General features: G+C 43.3%; 1 protein-coding gene across 1 annotated transcript in view; it reads right to left on the reverse strand.

Annotated features, from left to right (window-relative positions):
- Tmem132d (transmembrane protein 132D) overlaps nt 1-16,399 on the reverse strand; it is a 649,587-nt gene that overhangs the window by 189,440 nt on the left and 443,748 nt on the right. Inside the window, exon 4 of the mRNA NM_172885.2 lies at nt 11,311-11,494. Coding sequence (NP_766473.1) covers nt 11,311-11,494 — 184 coding nt within the window. The remainder of the gene's footprint in view (nt 1-11,310; nt 11,495-16,399) is intronic.

Below are 16,399 nucleotides of genomic sequence, written 5' to 3' on the forward strand. Positions count from 1 at the left end.
AGCTGAACTTATTTTTACAGAGCATTTTCTTGCTATTTTAATTTTGTTTTTAATCATGAGAGTGTATGTGTCATGTGTCAGAATGTATACACACAGGTGCTTACAGAGGCCAGAGGTGTTGGATCATCTGGGGCTGGAGTTACAGATGGTTGTGAGTCACATGATATGGGTGCTGAATACTGGACTTGGGTCCTCTTTGAGAGCAGCAAGTGCTCTTAACTGCCGAGCCCTCTCTCTAGATTCCCCAGTAAACATTTATGCAAGAAATAAAACAGGTTTTGCTTAATTACTCTGAAATTAGAACCATAGCGAGAACTATGCCACAATCCACTGATGCACATACTTAAAAATCAATATATGATTTTAACTGAATTATAAAACAAATAACTTATATGCAAATTGCACCTATCTGGATACCTACATTAGGGGCAGAAATTATTCTATAACTGTGCCTTTAGAGCTCTGCACTGCGATGCAATGTGAATAGCAGGAGATGACTGGATATTTGGGTGGGAGTCACAAACACCACATCTGATATTACTGCTTAATTGAAAGAATTGGCTGGCAGTAGTTGACAGTCTTGACAGGGCTCACAGCCATAATGATAAGTGGTGGTCACCACCACAAGGCCTTCTTTTTGTTCCCATATTGTGTTGGTCAGTTTTTGTCAACTTGACACAAGTTAGGGTCATCTGGGAAGAGGTAACCACAATGGATAAAATGTCTCCTTCAAGTGGCCTATGGTATGGGTAAGTCTATTGGAGCCATTTTCATGTTTGATGATTGATGCGAGAGGGTCCAGCCCACTGTGGGTGGTGTCATCCCTGAGCAAGTGATCCTATCAGAAAGCAAATCGAGCAAAGCATGGAAAGCAAGCCAATAAACAATGTTCCTTCACGGCCTCTACATCAGCTTCCACCTTGGCTTCCCTCACTGATGGACCATGTATAAGCCAAATGAACCCTTTCCTTCCCACATTGCATTTTGTTTAACTCAGAAACAGAAAACAAGCTACAGTACTTACCAAGACCTTCCATCTGATAAGACGCTAGTGAGCAACAAGTCTTTCTGGTACAAGTCCAGAGGTGTAGCACAGAGCAGGAAGACCAACACTAGACTCACCATGAAGAAGGAACTAACTGTCTCACCTTCGCATCCCCTAATCCAAAACTGCAGAGATACCCTGTCTAATGTGGTAGCAACAGACACAACTATTCAGATTTACATTAATCTTTAAAAGTTCATTGTTCAGCTCCATCCTTTTAGCATTCAGCACTGGATGTCACCGGACATTGCTGTGGCTACCATATTGAATGGCTAAAGCTTCTAAACACTGATATCATTATATCAGAAAAAAATCATTAAGTTTTTACCATCCATCCCAGACTCACAGATGATTGTTGCATCAAGTATCTTGTCCATTCTCTAAGCAAGATCTAGTATCTCTACATAGGAAATGCATCCTGAGCCATTCCATGTGACATCAGCATCACCACTACCATCATCATCATCCTTGCCTGAGCTGCCATGCTTGTATGGACAAAGTAGTATTTCTATTTCAACCAGCGGCTTCTCCTCTCCAAATTATGTTCTCACCATGGCCTTCAGAGTGATAATTCCAAAACAGATCCTTAGCATCTGGCAGATGGCTTAGTGGGCAAGAGTGCTTGCTGTGCAGGAAGAAGGACCACAGGTTGGATCCCCAGGGCCCACATAAAAAGCCAGGTGTGGCTGTGGATCTCCATAACCTCAACATTGATCCTGAGGTCCCGAAAGCATGCCGGTCATCTAGTCTTGGGGAAACAGTGAGGTGGTGGCTCAGTGAAGGACTGTCTCAAAGTCATAAGGTGGAAAGAGAGAGGAAGACACTGGTGCACACCCACACACAAATATACATGCTTCACACACACACATACACACATACAAACACACACTATAATTCATAAACAATAGATGATAAGTCAGATCAGATTCAAGCATCCAGAGCCACAAGCCCCACTCCATGCACCGAAGCTGGTAAGGATCTATATCCCCTATCCAATTCTTGCCAGCTCTGACCTCATATCCTGGCACTGTCTCCCCTGTTCACCATCTCAGCTACATCATGCTTATGCCATTCAAAACACTCCAACTGGCCATTGTTGGGCCATGGTTTCTACTTTTCCTTCTTCATGGGCATCTATCACTCCTCATGTCTTTGTGCAGATATCACCTGGGCAGGTGCCCAAATTACTTGGCTCTTCTCCTCCACAGTGTACTGTTGAGTTTCCTCTGCAGTATGTGTTGGTTCTGAAAACACCTTGCTCAAGTATTCTTGACTGATTGACTACCTGATTCTGCTGTGTGTGGAATGAGTGTTCTATACCTTTAAGGCCACCACCAAATGTCTGGCACTCAGTGGGGACTCCGTATATTTCCCCTGAGTGGCGTGTGCTATTGTGGTGTCTATGAAATGAATCACATCATGAGCAGTTGTTCGCATGCGGTTATACAACAGTCAGGGCTGTAATAACGGCACGGCAGCCAGCAGTAGCAATAGCCCTCCTGCGTTCATTTAGCATGATGTACCCACAAAGGTACTGTGGTTCAGAAACCACCTTACTACTGGTCACCTCTGGAGAGGAGAGTTCATTAAGGGAGGGGAGCACTGGAGGCAGCACAGGGTGATGATAAGAAAGCTGTGACTCTGAGCATAACAACAACAAAAAATTCATCTTCAAATGGCTTCTCAGTTTCCTGTTGTATGTGTGCTTCTCTGAATTTGCATTTCCGGAGATCACTTTGAACAGTGCACTTATCAACACCCCCTTGAACAAATCAACATCCTCCCTTTTTACAGATCAACATTCCCTCTGCTGCAACCAACATCTTCCCCTTGTCCAAACCAACACCCCTTGTACTGATCAATACCCACCCTGCATCTATGAATCATCTCTGCTTGTGCTGGTCCGCATCCCACTAAACTGAACAACATCCTCTTGCACAAATCAACACTTTCCCCTGGCATTTAGCATCACTTCTCCCTGTACCCATCAAGACCTTTTTCTGTGTACCAGCCAACATCCTTTTGTACTGACTGATACCCCCACATCTATCAACACTCTTCGATTGTCCTGATTAACATTCCTCCCCTCACTAATCAACACCCCTTTCTTACACTGAGCTACACCTTCCCCTCTGTTCTCACTATGGGTGAAGCATAGTGGGCTGGTTGTGAGTCTGGACTCTGGACTCTATCCATCTAGGATCTAACTTGGCTTTGTGCCTTCACTGTGTATCTTAAGGGCAGATTTGCAGGCTCTATAGAGTCTGCATTTCCCCTAGAGGGGCAAGGGGCAAGTGTTGGTTTGTACAAGAAGGTCTTGGTCAATGCACTAGGGTGTTGACCAGCAAAAGAGGAGGTTACTGATAAGATGCAGGGGTGGGTATTGATCAGTGCTAAGGGGTATTGATTCATACAAGGGGAAGATGTTGGTCGTAGCAGGGAGAATGTTGATCTGTCTAAAAGGAGGGTGTTTATTAGTTCAAGGGGGGTATTGGTAAATATTCCCCTTTCCATGTGGGAAATGTGGGGAAGAACAGTGCCCAAAGCTCTGAGCCATGGTGGAAATCCCACAAGTTAAAAGTATGTTCCAGAGAATGCAAGGTCTCACCTAGTACCCAAGCAGCAGTTAAGTGCTGGCTCTAATTATCCAGTCCTATTTGGGGAACAGCGGTCATGCAGCAAACATAAAAAGAAAGAAGGTGCCTCAGAGCAACCAGTTTCCTTGAGGGCCACGGCGGCATCTTAATTTGCACTTGGTGGCAGAAGAATGAAAATGAACGTGGCGGCGTGCTCTGCCTGGTGACTGGATTTTCAAATAGTCTGAGTGAAACAGCGGAGGGGCGCTGGCGTGTTAATTAACAAGCTGACATGGGAAAAGAATAACCACAGAAAGTCAAATAGAAAGAGCCCGGAAGCTGCTTTTATGCCCTGAATGAAAGGAATTCTCATTATTGGAGCCAGGGGGGAGGGGCGGAGGGGGAAGCTTCCTTCTATAATCTAGGGCTCTTCCCCAAGTACTGATCTCAGCAGGGCATTGCTATGGCTTGCTACCTAGGCTAATTTTGGAACTCCTGAGAGATGGTGACTGAGTTCCAAATGATGACTGTGTTTGGTCTACAGACTGTATGTACAAGATGGGCCATGGGACTTGCTTTACACAAGTCTTTTGAGTGTCTATATGGATGGGCATTGTGTTTCTATGGGGTATAGAGATAAGAGAAGATCCCGGACTGAAGGTCATGGGAGTTCTGGGAGGAAAGAGCCAGAAAGAGGGATGGCCTAGCCCAGTGGTTCTCAACCTTCCAAATGCTGTGATCCTTTAATACAGTTCCTCATGTGGTGGTGACCACCAACCATAAAATTCTTTTCATTACTACTTCATAACTATAATTTTGCTAATGTTATGGTTCATATTGTAAATACCTGTGCTTTCTGATGGTCTTAGGGAACTGTTTAGAAAGAGTTGTTTAACCCTCAAAGGGGTCGTGACTCAGAGGTTGAGAACTACTGTCCTAGATAGTCATTTCCTGCAGATTCTGATGGTAAAGAGAGGGTCTTTACCATCAGAATCTGTAGCATTTGCTTCACTTAAGGACAGAAATGTAGGAGACTGAGTGAAATGTTTAAAAACCCATTTCTTGAGAAGTTTATAAGTTGAAATTTCATGGTCCTGAAAGTGTGAGGTTTTGTTCACTTGCTCCATAGATGGAAATGTCAGAGAGTGCTAAGGCCACATGTGTTAGAGAAGATGGTGATGTTCTCATAACCCAAAAATCATCCATACAAGGAAAAAAAGCCTTGACAGTCTGGAGGCTGGAGGGACAGCTCAGCAGTTAAGAGCACTGGCTGCTCTTCTAGAGGACCAAGATTCAGTTCCCAGCACCCACATGTAGGTTCATAACCCTCTGTTCCAAGGGATCAGATGCCCTCTGATGGCCTCTGTGGTTACTATGCTTGTGTATACACACACACACACACAGAGGCATATACATGTTATTAAATATAATATATAAATATATTATATTAAATATTAATATAACATATAAAATTTTATATGTAAATATATTATATTAGAGCTATATCATTAATATAATATTATGTAAATATATTATACATTAGATACTATGTATATTTACTTATATAAATATTTATATATTATAAATATATAGATATAGCATATAAAATATTTATAAGATAGATATAGTTACCTATATACCTTTATATAGCATTCAGCCAAGTTCATGTACAGTCTGGTTGGACAGAGGTCCTTGGTGCCTACTTATGTGCTTTGTGGAACTCGCTGCCCCTATTCTTTCATCCTTCTGATGAGAAAAAGGCATTAAGATATAATATACAGTGTACCAGAAGCCATGCACCACCCTGGAACTATGCGCCATGGAGGAGCCTCCCAGCAATTCCAAGAAATGCAAACAGTGCATTTAGGCAAGTTTTTAAGAGATAGAATTAATGGACAGAGGACCAGGAAGCTCCATCAAAGCAATGGTTAGGCCCTCCTAAAGTATCTCAGGTTCGCCTGCTGCTGACTACAGAATCTGACCAGCAGAAGCCAGGGCTCATTGCCTTCCTTCAATCTTAAGAAAATTTCAGCATCCACCAAGAGTCTCTTGAGTGTAAATATCAAAAAAGACCCTTGCAATGAGGTAGCCTGGTAGGTGGCATGACAGGTAGCCTGGCAGGTGGCATGGCAGGTGGCACATCAGGTGGCCTGGCAGGTGGCATGGTAGGTAGTATGGTAGATGGCATGACAGGTGGCATATCAGGTGGCATGGCAGGTGTATGGCAGGTGGCATGGCAGGTAGCACATTAGGTGGCATGACAGGTAGATGGCAGGTGGCATGGCAGGTGGGCTGCGAAACAAGGACATATTTGGGGAAGTCAGAACCTGTTGCCAAGCTGCACTTCACAAATGGAGGGTGCCTGTCCCTCTTGATTCCTTGCTCTGAAATTCCATAAAGTCCACAAACTCTGAAACACCTCTTCTCCCTGGACCTTCAAGGCTGCCAGTCATATCTGTACCTTCATGTCACTACAACTACCATGAGACATCAGCACACCAAACTTAGAGCCCTCTTGTGATTATTGTCAAGGGTGATGGACTACCTGTTCTGACTTATCTCTGGGTTGAGTTATATCTCAAGGCTCAGGTCAAAAATGCTCAATATTAAAACTTCAGAGGTGGAACTCAGACAGAAATGAAACAGGAACCCAGTTAGGAAATAGATGCTGGATAACGGTTCTTCCCAAATTATCCTTGTACCAAGCTGAGAGCATCACCCACAATGGCATCCCTCAAAATGGTCTCTCCCAAATGAGTGGAAATGAGAGTGCGTTGAATTTTGAAGAGCACTTATCAATGAGTTTTTAAGGACGCTCTGCCATGGCCCCTCCAGCACGGAAATGCATGCCTGAAATGTGTCTCTGTTGCTGAAGCTTGGAACAAACTCAGATTTACTGCCATCTGAAGCTCAGATGGCAACAATGAGAAGCCGCCACCACCCTGGAGCTGTGTGTCACAGAGGGGCCTCCCAACTCTTCTGACAAACGTAAACAGCACGCCTCATGCCAGACCCTGCTGTGTGGTCACCAAACACTTAACAGAAAGTATGTTTAGTGAGCTTTTCTCTAAGAATTTCCCTCCCTCAGGAGGGAGGAATGCTTCACCTTCAATCCAGCAAAGCATGATGTTTTTGAACACTAGACTCACAGAAATTCATGATCGGATTAAGAGAGCACAAAAGTTTTCAAAGCCCTGGGACATGTGGGAGACTTTGTTTCAGCTTAAAGATTTCCTGAAGGTGCAATTACAGAGCCACTTAGAAGCAGGGGTGTGACCTTTGTCCTACATGGATCTCTAGGCAGGGGTGTGACCTTTGCCCTATATAGACTCTAAGCTTTCATGCTGTCACAGTAGCACCTGCATTCAGCACCATCTTGTTTTATGTTTTATTTGTTTTTTTTTTCCCCTCTCTTCCTCTGGATGTGCTGTGTTGGGCACTGTGTTATTCATGGGTTTTATAAGAACAAATAAAGCAGGTGTGTATTTTCCTTTTAGAATTCATCAGGAGAAGATGAAAGATTTCAATTATGGAGAAGATCGATAGAGTTGGCCACATTAAAAATTAAACAAGGGCTAGGAGCATAGCTCAGCTTTAGAGCACCTGCCTAGAACCCCCCAGGGAGGGGCTGGGGGCGTGGCTCAGTGGTAGAGCCCCGCCTAGAATCCCCCAGGGAGGGGGCTGTGGGCGTGGCTCAGTGGTAGAGCCCCGCCTAGAATCCCCCAGGGAGAGGCTGGGGGTGTGGCTCAGTGGTAGAGCCCCCGCCTAGAATCCCCCAGGGAGGGGCTGGGCTGTGGCTCAGACACTGAGTACTTGCTTAGCACATACAAGACCAAGGGTTCTATCCCAGAATATATATGCAAAATCCTCTGCACCACCCCCTAATGTGTGAAATTAGAAGGCAAAGAGCAAATTGGGGAAGAATCCATGTGACACATCAACCAAAAGATGGATAGACTAATACACAGCAGGAGAAAAAGGAATTGTACTCAGTGTCTGTTAAACTAGAATGTAGGAATAGCTAATGCCAGCAAGCCCTATACTTAAAAATGTGATTTCTCCACTTTGTACAACTATTTAGCTTTAGAAAAAATAAGAAGTTGAATTTTCTGTAGGACAATAAAATGGGCAAAGGACAAATATTTAATTATGAAATAAAAAATGTTACCCAAGTAGGACACATTAAGGAAACACTGAGATAAGATGTTTGCTTAATAAATTGTCTATTTTTAAAGAAATTAATATTCTCTGTTGGCAAAGTTACAGGGAAATGGGTATCTTTACACACAGCAGGTAGAATTGTAAATTAGTTAAAACTTCCCGAAGGCAATTCTACAGACATTACAAAAATGTATTACAAAATTACATATCCTCTGACTCACATCCTTGAATTAAAATTTATTTCTAAAAGTTTACCTCAAGGGATCGATGAGAGATACGTGCAAAGATTTCTATATCAAGACACAGGCCATTATATATTTTATAATAGAAAACATCTTTGTAGTGTTGTAGAGTTATGTTAGGGATTTTTTTCAACACATGGTTTATTGCTTTCTTCCACTCCTATTTCTAATGCAGAATAATGTCTGAGCACCTATTAGGAGTATGTATCTCAGCTGTCTGCTTTTCCTCCACTGGGATATTTCACCTGTGTGATCAGGTAAGGGGCAGCCTTAGGCATTCCTTATACCTTTCACTGTTATGTCCCCCTGCCCAGGCAGACATCTTCTGGGAAAGAACTTCACACTCCTTAGCTTCTCTTATCACATGGGCAAGTTCTTGACTTAGAAGATGAATACAACATGTTATACTCAGTAAACAGTCACATCCGACCCTGTCACTCAGTCTTTCGGATGCAAGGTAGACATGATTTTTATAGAATTAAGACAGCTGAGACCCTGGTGGGTATTGGGAACTGAACTCCATGTCTCTGTAGGAGTGCTATGTACTGCTAATGGCTGAACCATCTTTCCAGCTCCAACATGACTGTTATTAATTTGGGGTCACAGGGAGAAATAATATGTTCATGGACAGTCAGCCACTGAATGGAATACCCAAGCCATTGAGCTACTAGACAAGCTCTATGCTGGGCACACAAAGAGAGTAAATAGAGCAGACACCAAGTCCAGCAGACTAGTGTGACAAGGTCTTTTGTAGATCAGAGAACAGACCCTACCCTTCCCCTTGCCCCACAATTATTTTTATAAATGTAGCCAAAACATTTCTGAAGAAACAAGTAAGCCTATGCAACTCCCCATGGACCTCCAAGCAGTGATTTCTTACAGCATCAGACTCCATCCAACTCTTTTAGCTCCATTCTGGCATGCACAGCTCTAACTTCAAACCCTCATCCTGGTCCAGAGATCTGTTTCTCCACCAGATAGCCATCAGTGAACATACCAATTAGCAGATGTGAGGCCATTTCATAGTGGTAACACTCCCCAAGTAAAGTATTATTTTATCAACTAACAAATGTGGACAGCAAAATGCCTCAGCTCTGAGACAGTCGGGAGTCAGAGCTCAGAACTCCCTCCTCCCTCTTGGACGCAGAGATGGCCTCTTAGAGAGACTGCTGGGGACTCACCATCAGACACACAGTATTTGAATCTATTTAATGTAATCTAGTTAGTTCAAGGATCAATGATGGCTGCCTGCAGCCTGGCTTTTCAGATTGAGAAGCACAGGGCTGTGAACAAGCCCTTTCCTTAAGAACTTACAGCCTTGCTGTGGAATGTCCTTTGTATCTTGCTGTCAGTAACAAAATAATCATAATAGTAGCTAGTGCTTATTATATGTCTGTAAGAGGCTGAAGTTCCTATAAGGGCCCATGAGTATTTATTTATTTATTTATTTATTTATTTAGCTTGAGTTTTGTTGGGTTAGAGATTAAAACCAGTTCTGGCACATGCCAGGCAAGGACTCTACTATCAGCTCCAGCCTCAGGGCCAGTGATTGTTTTATTCTCACAACTAGCTACTGGCTGTGACTTTCATCAACCCTCCAAAGAAGATGTACTTGAGGACCACATAATACGTGTTTGTATGATGTACTGGTTAGTTCAGTTTAATTTAGTTTAATTTTGGTTTTTGTCAACTCTATTCAAGATAGATCCTAAGAGAAGAGGGAATCTCTGCTGAGAAAATGCATACATCAGATTGGCCTGTGGACATGTCTGAGTGAAGTGGAAATTTCTTGTTTCTTTGGAGACTCAGTTGTGTCATTTAATGTTTTTTTTTTTTTCTGGAAGCTGGAAGAGGATGTTTTGCTGAAGCAGACATGTGAGAGGATGCTTTGCTGTGGCAGACATGTGAGAGGATGTTTTGCTAGGGTAGACACTCGAGAGGGCATGTGATGTTTGGAAAGATTATAAGTAGAGCCCAACGGATGCTCTTGCATTGGTTCACCTTGCTATGCTTTGCTGGTCTTCACTGATCTTTGCTTAGCATTACTTTGTAGAGAGTAACTCACCAAAGAACTTCTCATGGTATTACAGCTGATTCTTGCAGCTTCTATGGACCCATGCCAATTTGGCAGAGCTTCACAGCTCCTTCTGGATTGAGCCACTGCTATAGATTCATGTTTGGTGTTTGCCAACCAAAATGGACTGCCACTACTGATTCGTGTTTGATGTTCTAGCCTGGACTGCTGATATCCTGACAACAAAGATTGGAATTGTTCCCAAAGAATGACTTCTAAACAGGTCCACATCCTCTTTGTCCTGTTAACCATCTTTCTCCCCTACCTTGGGACAGTGGGCTAAAAGGGAGGTTGAAGTGTTTAAGAACAGTTATTAAAGTATGTTGTGAAAAATCTTAGCCTATATCTGAGAGGCATCTTCTTGATTGATGACTAATATGGGAGAGTATAGGCCATCATGGGTGGGGCCATCTCTGGGCAGGTGGTCCTGAATAATATAAGAAAGCAGGATGAGCAAGCCATGAGGAGCAAGTGAGTAAGCAGTGTCTCTCCATGGTCTCTGCTTCAGTTCCTGCCTTGAATTTCTGCCCTGAATCCCTAAGTGATTGATTGTAAGCTGTAATGAAAATAAACCCATTTCTCCCCAAGTTGTCTTTGGTTCTGGCGTTCATTACAACAGAAGAAAGAAACCTAGGACACAAGGCTTATAAATGAGGACAAGAATTGAGTTCTGTTTTCCTGCATTCTAGGCAGGTGACTAATGCCAGTGGATAACCAGCAGACCCTCAGCGCAAGATGAATGTGTCCCTGAGCCCTGTTCTTCTCTTGTGGAGAGAAGGACTCTTTGCAGAGAATACTCCACCACCTTTCAAAACCTGTTCTCTTTGTTCCTTATGAAAGTGTCAAACCACCGAGATGTTAATGAATAGAGAGCCAAGCCTTCCTTGAATCTCAGTATGAGCACATAAAAACTTAAACCAAGCCCTCTGCACCACTAAACATGTTTGAAAGCCTTTATATTATACCATTCATGTTCAATCCATCACCCAGAATATTCATTTAAAGATAGGCTCATAACTACTACCTGGACTACATTTTAAAAGTACAATTTAAAGAATATTACTCAGAACATATACAGGTGGCTATTGGCAACGGGCTTCACAGTCCCATTTTTGTCCCCATTTTGGTGCTTGCTGATTGACATCCTTGACCCCTAAGCTTGGATCACAGGACAGAGACTACCCATTTCCAGTTCCACAAGTGCTTTCTTACCATGGCTAGTGGTATGACTTCAATCAAGTCCTTTTGGCTCACATAGATCTTGGACACTCCCAGGTCAGAGGTGATCTCTCCTGGGTATTCAACCTGCCACGTGACCAGCTGTGTGGTGGGTGGGTCACTGGGTGCTTCGACCTCGATATCAATCTTCATGACTTCATAGGAGGCATCAGCCACACTGTGGGGTAGAACGAAGGAAAACAGAGGTGAGAAATTGAGGTGCAGAACTCACTTGTGTCAGAGTGGATTTTCAACGGCACCTGTGCTTATATGTCCCAAGTCTTGGGCAATTTAAGGACTGACCACCATCCACAAGCTTAGAAGCCCTTGCAAGGACTCTGACATCATCATTTAAGGGTAGCTCCCTCTTATGAGCTATTCAGCTTCCCTAGGACAATGGCTGCATTCTTCAAACACTCTCTAACCCATGTTCCACCAAGAACTGCTCTTTCCTGATTTCCAGAAACATCTACACTGGCTATGTTGGTCTCATTTCAAAGCCACAGACCATTTATTCAGATGCACAGAATTTTAAGGATACTGTGGCCTTATATCCCACAGATGGTAAGGCACCATTGCAGGGATACAGAAGATACGCAAGGATGTGGGCTTAGGGGTCAGCCTACGGCTGATAAACACGAAGAATTCATCGGGTATCACCTGGCTACAGGCGTGGTTTTGACAAATGCTAGTTGGTAGACATCTAGACATCTCAGTGCCCATAGGCATGCTCTGGAATTGGATCCTGGGTAGATGACCAGAACTATTTTATCAGCCCTTAGCTCGTCTCATTAACTGGCTAGTTCTGTCTCTTCAGAGTTTCTTTTCACTACAATGTCTGCTCGTCTCTGTGACAAGTGAGAAAGAAAATGGTTTCGTGTCAGCCTTTCTTGAGGATGAAATGAAAGAAGTGGAGGTGAGAACTCGGATGGGTTGGCTGAGAGGGGCTCTTAAGGCATCGTTAGTGAGCAGACATGTCTCTAGCGACCCAAGTTTTACATCTTCACAGAAGTGTCTTTGAACAATGTCATCTATTATTATCTGCTGTGCCTTTTCATAGAGGACTGGCTTATGGAAACATGTCGATTACACCGCCCAACACTCAATCTCTCTCACAGGAAAAGCTCAGGGAGAGCTCCTGAGAACAAACAAGGTTAAGATGGCTAATTAGAGATCATGAGATTGGATGGACAGAAGCCAAGATAAAAGCCACCAACACAGAGACAAGAGGAAGAGACACAGAGAACAGAAACAAGGAAGGAAGAAGGCACCCCCACCACACATACACACACACACACAAACACACACACACACACACACACACACACACACACACACACACACCTTGCATGCCAAAGTGCTATTGCTGGCCCTAGTCCTGTTCAGAGTCAATTCAAGAACACTGGATACTAGCTCTCACTAGAGCCTGACAGTTTAGATGCTGGAAACCCAAATCAGAAGCTGAATTCAAGGTCTCAGTGGGGGGTAGGCAAAGCCCAGTAGACTGAGTCGTCTGAACCAGAGAGATCGGAAGTGTACAGCCCGCTCTCACCACTGCCTGGAGAGGAAAGGGACCAGGATTGGTGGAAGTATAAGTCGAACTCAGTGCAGAGTCCTGATGGGCAGGGTAGATGCTTACCAGTGTAGACAGAGGTGACATCAGCAGAGGGGTGATTCCGTTTTCTTACAACACCCTCCACTATCCTTAACACTCACCCCCATCACTAGTGAAGTCTTAGCAGAGCATGGGAGTTTGTGGTGGATGCTGTAGCATGGGATGTGCTACAGTTAATCTGATAGGCTGAAAAGGGCAAACACAGTGAACCTTCACATGCCCTCTGAGCCTCAGGTACAAAGAGCCCTGCACTGCCTGCATCCCTGCCAAAGCAGCAGAGATGGGGTGTAATTTACAACCTGAGGAAATCAGAGAGGGAATTCTGATATAATTTGAATGCCGGACACCAGCAGCCTTGCCCTGTGAGCAGCAGAAGGCACATCTCCCAAGCAGAAAGAAGTATAGATGGAGGGTGCACTGTCTTCGGTTATGTTTTATTTCTTTGTAGACGGGGCCCTACTGTGCAGCCCTGGCCAGACTGGAACTCTTTATGTGGAACAGACTGGCCTCAAACCCTGCCATTGCCTTCTAAATATTGAGAATGAAGGTATGTGCCACCAAGCTTCACGATTTTACTATGCATTTTAATTTTTTACTGTTTTTAATTTTATTTTTGTTTATATACTTATATTTTGGGGTTACATTTGTTTGTGGGTGTGGTGTGGTGTGAGTTGTGTGTGTATGTAGATGTATGAGTGTGTGGGTATAAGTGTGTGCATTTATGTATGTGTGTGTGGGGGTGTGTATGTATGTGTCTGGTGTGAGTGTGTATCTCTCTCTGTGTGGTGTGTATATGTGTGCACCACCACATACGCGTGGGTGTCAGAAGAAGTCCAGAGGTTGGCTCTTTCCTTCCATTACATAAGCCTTAAGGCCAGGACTCAGCTTTTAAGGCTTGGCAGTTATTACTTTATCCACTGAGCCCTCTCTCCAGCTCTTATTATTTTTATTCGAATTAAATTTTTAGTATTTTTATTAAGCTTATAAAGTTTCCACTTCTGCCTTTTGGTTTGTTATCGTGTTTTAACTTGTGCCTCACCAGAAAAGTCTGTGTTGTTTCCTTTTCTTCCTCTCCATCCTATAGACAAAAGTTTTCTACTGCTCATCGTGTACCTGATCTCTCTCTCTCTCCCTCTCTCTCTCTCTTCCCCCCTCTCTCTCCCTCTCTCTCTCTCCTCTCCCTCTCTCCCTCTCCCTCTCTCTCTCTTCCTCTCCCTCTCTCCCTTCTCCCTCTCTCTCCACCTCTCTCTTTCTCTATGTTTTTCTGAGGAAGGGCTTCTCTGTATATAGCCCTTGCTATCCAGAACTCACTCTGTAGACCAGGCTGGCCTCACACTCAGAGACTCGCCTGCCTCTGCCTCCCAAGTGCTGGGATTAAAGGCACACACCCTCTTCTCTCATCCTGGGTATAACTCAACTTTCCCCCTCACCCATTCCTTTCTTACTTCACTAGTTAAATATTGAGATCATTATCTCTTAAAAAATACTTTAAAGTAAGAGGTTTCGTTTTTGTTTTTGCTTTTGTTTTTGCAACAGGAACTCTGGTGATACTGTATGTGAACCTTCTAAAGCAGTGGTTCTCAACCTGTGAATTGAGACCCTATTGGCAAACCTCTGTCTCTGAAAAATACTTACATTATGATTCATAAGAGAAGCAAAATTACACTTATGAAGTAGCCATGAAAATAACTTTATGGATGGAGGTCACCACAATATGAGGAACTATGTTAAAGCACCAGGAAGGATGAGGACCACTGTGAGGATACAGGTGGAGGTCGCAGCATCTTCCCATGCTGCTATTATTACTCAGACCTATGTGGGTGCAGTTTACTTAATCTCCAGCCAACATCCACACAAAGTCATAGCAACCCATCAGGAGACTCATAAAAGAAAACAAGAAGAAACAGGGCAGTGGCTCAGTGGCAGAGCCCTCACCTAGAAAGGGAAAGGCCCTAGGTTCAGTCCCCAGCATTGGAAAAAAATAAAATAAAATAAAACAAAGAAAAAATGCAACTAATCAAAGGACTCATCCCAACAACTGAGTAGAACATTCAAAGCAAACAGAAGCCAGGAGCCAGCAAAGCACGGCTGTTTCTCACAAGCTGACGGTCTCAACACCAGAAAGCAAAGATAAGAAAATAGTTGATATTCCAGAAAAAAAAAAAAGATTCCAGAGTCTTGCTTTAAAAACAAATTAAGGACCAACAGAAGACTCCAATGAGCAGTGGAATGAAGTAAGGACATCCAGTCAGGAGCCAGAGCAGAATGTGACCACGGTGGAAAAAGGCTCAGTACCTTGGGGTGTGAATTTGAACACACAGAGGAACAAGTCACATAACTTATGGCAAGCATGATGTAAATTGACACACTGTGATAGACTAAGAAAATCTGGTAAATCAACCGATAAGACTAAATTAAAAGGTCAATGGAAAGTATTATAAACAGACAAGCTTGGCCAGAAGAATGGAGGATTTCAGAAGTGGTAGCCAAGGCAGAGACAGTGCATAGAAACGTATATATGGAAAAAAAATGAACACAAACGATAAAATTGTGCAAGAACTCTTAGATACCATTCAAGAGACCAAACTGAGATTGTCTGTGGTAGAGAAAGCCTCTGGGATAAAATCTAGAGGGTTTAGACGATGAATTTGATGAAATTACAGCAGAGAGTTCCCCAGACTTTGAGGAAGAGGTGGATAGAGAAACACAGGAGACATTTGGAAGCCAAATAGATCTGATGAGATAACCCCTTCTATAACATGACACATAATAGCCAATATAAAAACAAAACAAAACAAAACAGAAAGTAAAAGGCACACAACACAAAAAGCTGTAGTGGACAGATCCCAACTCACATACAAAGACACAGATGTCAGAATACACCAGATGTCTCATCAGCAGCCCTAAAAGCCAGGGAAGCATGAACCAATATATTTCAATTGCTAGAAAAAAATCACTCTTAATTAAGTTGCTAGTCCAGAAATGTCTTGTAAAGCTGAGGGAGAAATATGAACATTTCAAGACGAGCAGAAATTGGAAAAAAATGATGTCGATCAAAGAGGTACTGCAGACAATGAGTAGAGGAATACTATAGACACAGGAAGAAGACAGTTTCCTCACGAGAACACAGGAAATCCTAACACCCCATGAGAGGAACAGATGGGATAAATGGGAGCTGGCAAGGTATCAATCAATACAACCCATTAAACTCCAAAGAGGAGGGAAGAAAGGACAACCAACAACCCAGCCTTTCCCATATGCTTCTTTGTTACTGATAGGTTAGTTCTCTGCTGCTGGTGAAATGAGCCAATTTGAGTCAAATAAGATTATATTAAAGGTAGGTTTATTGGGAAGCTGCTCTCTGATGGGTGAGTTCTCTGGACCCAAGGATTGAGGCCAGGGAATTCTCCATGGTGGTGGGGGTGGGGCGCAGTGGGAGCACAAAAAGAGAAAGGTAAGTACTGAGGG

Source organism: Mus musculus, chromosome 5, assembly GCF_000001635.26.
Source record: "Mus musculus strain C57BL/6J chromosome 5, GRCm38.p6 C57BL/6J".
NCBI lineage: Eukaryota > Metazoa > Chordata > Mammalia > Rodentia > Muridae > Mus > Mus musculus.